Source organism: Pollachius pollachius (genome assembly GCF_949987615.1).
Source record: "Pollachius pollachius genome assembly, chromosome: 2".
NCBI classification, from domain to species: domain Eukaryota; kingdom Metazoa; phylum Chordata; class Actinopteri; order Gadiformes; family Gadidae; genus Pollachius; species Pollachius pollachius.
In genome coordinates this window covers 52,125,035-52,131,906 of record NC_136935.1, presented here as the reverse complement: position 1 = coordinate 52,131,906, position 6,872 = coordinate 52,125,035, and the positions used below count along the sequence as shown (strand labels likewise).

The window sequence follows — 6,872 nt, the reverse complement described above, 5'->3', positions numbered from 1 at the left end:
TTACCACTGCGTCTTAACGCACAATCATTACTCCACATGACCCACGCTAGGACTAGAACGGGTCCCGGTCTGGAGGGTCCGGTCTTCTCCCTGGGTCTCCAGCCTCCGCTCTAGATGACGTGGTCCAGCATTTGCATGGACTGCATGATGTTCTCGTCCTGGGCGGGGAAACACAACAGGAAGCATCAACAAAGGGTTTCATTGAGATGTTTGGTTCAATGCTGCTGCTGCAGTGTGTTTGCGGCGTGTGGCTCAGGAGGCAGAGCGGGTCGGCTGGTAACCAGAGGGTTGCTGGTTCGATCCCCGACTCCTCCTAGCCGAGTGTGGAGGTGTCCCTGAGCGAGACGCCCCCCCCCTGACTGCTCCTGACCAGCTGGCTGTCACCCTGCGTGGTCGACACCGCCGTCAGTGTGTGAATGAATGCATGAATGGGCGAATGTGAGACAGTATTGTAAAGCGCTTTGATTGGCCAATTAGAGAAGTGCGGTGTAAATGCAGCATGTTTGCATTGTTCAGTGAATATAAATGAAGGACCTTCCTGCATGCCTCCATGAACTCCTCCATCGTCACCACGCCATCTCTGTTCCGGTCCATCTTCTGAGGGTTGGAAATAGAGACTCGGTGAGTCAATAAAACTGGGAAATATATATTACCTCATTTATTTATTATGCAGGGGTGGGCTTAAAAATAGTACTTAGCATCATAGAGCATCTTATCCTAGCTATCTGCGTTGAATACGGGGAATGGGTTAACCTAGTGATGGGAGGGGTTAGCGGGGGGGCGTGGCGCGGGATCTTACCCTGAAGAAGAGGTCGACGTGCTCGTCGGGGGCGCTGGCCTTCATGCCCGGGGAGGTGTTCTTCCCCATCAGGTTGTAGATGGAGTGCATGATGTCCGTCATCTCCTGACCAGAGATGGAGGGAGGGGAGAGCATCGCCTCACAAACACAAGCCTCACAAACAAACCTTTCACGCACACACAAAGACAGAGAGAGAGAGAGAGAGAGAGAGAGAGAGAGAGAGAGAGAGAGAGAGAGAGAGAGAGAGAGAGAGAGAGAGAGAGAGAGAGAGAGAGAGAGAGAGAGAGAGAGAGAGACACACAGACAGATGTGGCCTCACCTCTTTGGAGATGCAGCCGTCGTTGTTGAGGTCGTACAGGCAGAAGGCCCAGTTCAGCCGGTCCTTCACAGAGCCCCTCAGGATGGTGGACAGCCCCGTCACAAAGTCCTGGGGACGAGGCGGGAGACGTCAGGAGGAGAGCCAGGGTTCATCAAGAACACTGGGGGCCCACCAGTGCAGGGTACTGGGAGCCCACCAGTGCAGGGTACTGGGCAGCCATACTGGAGCAGACTGACTCCTCCCTGCTCCTTCATAACATGGGTTCTAAATCCCGTTAAAGCTTCGGACCAAAGCGTCTGAGTGGTAAGTAGTGAGCGTCTCACCTGGAAGCTGACCGCGCCGTCACTCTGCGTGTCGAACGCTCTGAACAGGAAGTGAGCGTACATACTGGAGTCTGGGATCAGGAGAAAACAATGAAAAACACAAAAAAGTCATGAGGACAAAGTGACTCAGGAATAATTCAGTTCGTCTTTGAAAACATAACAAATGTTGTCGTTTATACGCAGCACAGCTAGTAGCTCGCTAGTAGCACAGCTGGTAGCTCGCTAGTAGCACAGCTGGTAGCTCGCTAGTAGCACAGCTGGTAGCTCGCTAGTAGCACAGCTGGTAGCTCGCTAGTAGCACAGCTGGTAGCTCGCTAGCTAGCACAGCTAGTAGCTAGCTCTCAGTGGATTTGAATCTTTGAAGGCAGGCTGGTCGAGTGAGAGCCCAGCACTCACCTCCCTGGGGGAAGAAGCGTGAGTAGATCGCCTTAAAGCCCTCCTCGTCCACCGTCCCACCGGGGCACTCCTGAGGAGCACAGGGGAACCAGCTTAGACACAGGGGAACCAGCTTAGACACAGGGGAACCAGCTTAGACACAAGGGAACCAGTTTAGACTCAGGGGAACCAGCTTAGACACAAGGGAACCAGCTTAGACACAAGGGAACCGGCTTAGACGCAAGGGAACCAGCTTAGACACAAGGGAACCGGCTTAGACACAAGGGAACCAGCTTAGACACAGGGGAACCAGCTTAGACACAGGGGAACCAGTTTAGATACAAGGGAACCGGTTTAGACACAGGGGAACCGGTTTAGACCCAAGGGAACCGGTTAAGACACAAGGGAACCAGCTTAGACACTGGGGAACCAGCTTAGACACAAGGGAACCGGCTGAGACACAAGGGAACCGGCTTAGACACAAGGGAACCGGCTTAGACACAGGGGAACCAGTTTAGACACAAGGGAACCGGTTTAGACACAAGGGAACCGGCTTAGACACAAGAGAACCGGCTTAGACACAAGGGAACCAGTTTAGACACAGGGGAACCAACTTAAACACAAGGGAACCTGTTTAGACACAAGGGAACCGGTTTAGACACAAGGGAACTGGTTTAGACACAAGGGAACCAGCCTAGACACAGGGGAACCAGCTTAGACACAAGGGAACCAGTTTAGCCACAAGGGAACCAGCTTAGACTGGATCGGACATGGTTAGTTTACAGAGACAGGGAGGACATGTTACAGGATTCAACCGGTCTGAACCAGTGTGGGATTTGTCTGTGTGGTGGGCGTGTCGACGAGTTTCCACACACACACATGCATTCACCATCCCCACACTATTCTAAAGAACCCCGCGGAACAACTGGGATTGAAAATTGTCCCAAAAAGTGTGACTCTGGCTGACATTTTTGAACTCCCTGTAGAGAATCTGGAGCTCTCTCCGGTTGAACTTGGTCCGTTGGGTGAGCTTTTCCAGACCTTCTGGTCTGCAGTACACCGTGGACAGCTCCCCATCGCCCGCCTCGCTGTCTAGGAGGACACAGAGAGACAGTTAGGAGGACCCGGACAGGCCCACAGAGAGACAGTTAGGACCAGGACAGAACCACAGAGAGAGACAGTTAGGACCAGGACAGACCCACAGAGAGAGACAGTTAGGACCAGGACAGAACCATAGAGAGAGACAGTTAGGACCAGGACAGACCCACAGAGAGAGACAGTTAGGACCAGGACAGACCGACAGAGAGACAGTTAGGACCAGGACAGACCAACACAGAGAGACAGTTAGGATCAGGAGAGACCCACAGAGAGACAGTTAGGATCAGGAGAGACCCACAGAGAGACAGTTAGGACACGGACAGACCCACACAGAGAGACAGTTAGGACACGGACAGACCCACACAGAGAGAGAGAACGTTGGGACAACAACAGATCCAACCCATCCCATAGGACAAAAACAGAGGGGGGGGGGGCAGGGAGAGAGAGCAGCACTGAGCCACGAGGAGAGAGAGGAGCCGGCTGAGATCTCTGAGGGTCAGAGCTACAGAGGAACTTGCTCTGATTGGTGGAGGAGCCCGAGGCTGATGGACAGCAGGGCAGCAGTCTGAGGAACCTCTGCTTTAGGGTCTTCTTATTGGGTCTGGACGGCAGGTGACCTGGAATCAACCAATCACAGCGAGGGAGGATTGAGGCAGGATTAACTTGTCATTTACTATGATACGTTCTAGCTTCCATATTCATGTCCAATAGGAACATGATTTGCTGACCTGGTGTCAAAAGTAAAGCTCATCTCATCAAGGGCCGTGTCACATACTTCGGGGGTGGGTCATGTACGCATTATACATTATACATTGAGACTTACATCAAGTTTATTATATGAAGTATGGTTTGCTTCCCATGTTCCACATATTGTTGCGGTTTTAGTTCCTCTCTCCTCTCCCCTCCTCTCTTCTCTCCTCCCTCCTCTCCCCTCTCTCCTGTCTCCTCCCTCCTCTCCCCTCTCTCCTGTCTCCTCCCTCCTCTCTCTCTCTTCCTACTACCAGTCTCTCTCTCACCTTTAATATTGTGAGGCAGCAGTAGCTCAGGAGGAAGAGCGGGTTGCCTGGTAACCTGAAGGTTGCCGGAACAATCCCTAGCTGAGTGTTGAGGTGTGCTTGAGCAAGGCACCTAACCCTAACTGCTCCCGACGAGCTGGCTGTCGCCTTGCATGGCTGACTCTGCCCTCTGTGTGTGAATGTGTGCGTGAATTGTCAATGTGAGGCAATATTGTAAAGCGCTTTGGGTAGCCAATGGTTAGGAAAGCGCTATATAAATGCAGTCCATTTACATTGTCATCTTATTTTCCTAACAGGCGTCTCTCTCTCTGCAGCTGTGAATCTCACTTGTTACTCGGAGGAACGTTGACTGTCCTAACAACGCCTTTCACTTCCTTATTGAAGTTCCAAGGAAGCTGCTCCCATTTTTCAACATTACTACATACAAATTAAAGTATGATATCTTTTTACTGTATAAATGGATTCTATTTGTACTGGTGGGGGATGGTCTCCAGTCTCCCCAGAGAAAATTACACATATACCAACAAGAATGTACTCAACTAAAGACAACAACATGGAAGCTTTATTCGTGTTTAAGCGAAGTACCTCTGCCTAACCACCGGAGGGCAGCATTGTGTTAGCATTCTGTTAACGATGTACGGTGGCCTGTTATTCTCCTGGTGGTTTGACGCTTAACCTTACCTTTAAATCGCAGACCCGTGCAAATGGACATACTTCTTTGTATGTTAACTTTCAACAAACAAACCGGTTAAGAGTTACATTGTGAACATGGATCTTCGGTAGAATTAGACTCTAGATATATAAGGCTAAAATAAATAAGGGCCATAAAACCGCCGGAACGCTGTGTTTATTATTATTTCCAAGGCTAGAGTGCAATTAATGTAAACATTCTGAAACATTGATTTTTTGATTTGCTCCCTCAAGCATAAAAATGCCAAAGACACACATGATAAAGTATACAGTAGCCTATGAGACGGAGTACACAACATGTGTTTATCTGCACACACATTCTGTTACTAAAGTCAAATGCACATTGATTTGAATTTTTTGATTGGCGTCCACTGCGTATTATGTCTATTAGAAATAACTAAGATTACTGTAATCTCAGTTATATATTCGATTACTGTATATTTTTAACACTCTCTCTCCGTCACTCCCTCTCTCTGTCACTCTCTCCCTGTCACTCTCTACCTCTCTCTGTCACACCCTCTCTCTCTTTCTCTGTCACGTTAGTGTTGACTAGAAGGTCAGATCCATCAGGTCATACATGACGTGTGATTCATGAACAGATACACACCGTTGTGGGTACATGCCTGTCCCCTGAGTTCCCTAGAGATGCAGAGAGGTCGCCCTGGCTCTGTGTCTCCGCCCTGAAGACATCTGGCCGATCTGAGTCACTCTGAAGGCTCTGTTCCACACACTTCAGGGGCCACTGTAGGGGCCACCAGACCGCGGGGGGGACACGAACCCCCTAATTTTAGACACATTCGAAATGCATTCACTGTTGATGCTGCTAAGACCTATGTTAATGCTATTATGGCTCACTTAAGTTACTGTATGTCAAGCTGGTCCCAGGCTAACAAGAATGCCTAAAATCAATTAGATCACTTTACAAACAATCTCTGAAAATACTGACAAAAGACCAATTCAGTACCACCACTGTGCCATACTGGGCAAGTATAACATGCTTAACCTCGAAAACCTCATACTATATTCTGACTTGCGCCTATAAAATAATTCACAATGCTGCTCCACCACCTCGGAAAAAATGTGTCCAACCCTGCTCCGAACGAACAGGCAGAACCACCAGACCCATCACTAGGGAGATGGTAGCCTCTCAAATCGGAGCACTTTATTTACTTTTCAAGTAAACCAATAAAATAAAATAAAAATAGTGTAAATGCAGTCCGTTCACCATTAAACCAACCGTCGGAGGGCTGACCGCACCGTGACGCATAATGAATGTGCCACACCGGCTTTATCCTCCGATCAGGCCAAGCCCTCTGAGATAATTGAATAGTAGTTATTAGCAGTTATTATCCTGGAATGACTTTCTATTAAGGGCTTTCGTTAATATAGTTCACAATATTAGGACTATGAGGCCGAGAACAATCCTCATCGCCACACATTGACGGACTTTACGCACGTTGCCCAGATGTTGGACAGAATCATCGGTGCCTTTCTAATTGAAACACGAAACCAATCAAATAAAAAAGTTTTAGAAGTCTAAAGCAGGTCAGCAAACACATGGAGCAATTAACAGATAGAGAGCCAATTCCTTACGGAAAAGCATAATGAACCTTTACGCACCTGTTAGCGGGTCGTAGGATCTGTCCAGCTCCGAGTCCGTGAAGCTCTGATCCTGACTGACGGACTTCATCTCACGAGATTCTCTCCAGATCCAGTCCACACCTGTTCTGTAATGGAGGTCTACCACCTAAAGAAGTTCATGTACTGCGTCCTCATATTTTAAACGCACAGAGAAGCAGATAGGAGGTTTTACGCAGCAGCGTTTCAGTGAAACCAAATCCAAACTCCGAAGCTTCCGGAGCTCCGTCGTGTTTCCTCCCGACTCTTCCCGAAGGATGAACCTCCGTCCTCCTTCGGTGAACCTCCGTCCTCAGTGAACCTCCTCCTCCCAGTCCTAGAGCGCAACCGTGACGCGTCACGGTGAGATTCCTGCGCGTCGGGGACAGAGGCTTCAGGGCTCAGCCTCCGGTCTTCATTCTAGTGAAACCTCCTATCTTCCAGTGAAGCCTCCTGTCTTCATTCTAGTGAAGCGGCTTTGGACGTAAACTTGCTGAATCCTGGAGAGCGTCGAGGGTCTGGGTACCCCCGTGAGACCACTTGTTTGTCTTTGAGGCTTCACTGATGAGGAGGGGATGGTTGGATGACATCCAATAGATCTTCAGGCTGTGAAGGATGATGAACAACACAGAGCC

General features: G+C 49.4%; 1 protein-coding gene across 1 annotated transcript; it reads right to left on the bottom strand.

Annotated features, from left to right (window-relative positions):
* Positions 1–110: 110 nt before the first annotated feature.
* LOC307071433 (A-type potassium channel modulatory protein KCNIP2-like) lies at positions 111–6,310 on the bottom strand (the record flags this gene model as incomplete). The annotated part of the gene is made up of 9 exons (XM_079730411.1): positions 111–158; positions 535–597; positions 800–904; positions 1,119–1,226; positions 1,442–1,512; positions 1,838–1,907; positions 2,784–2,908; positions 3,421–3,531; positions 6,241–6,310. The coding sequence occupies 9 exons, from the start codon at positions 6,308–6,310 to the stop codon at positions 111–113; spliced, it is 771 nt and encodes a 256-aa protein (XP_079586537.1).
* Positions 6,311–6,872: the final 562 nt, after the last annotated feature.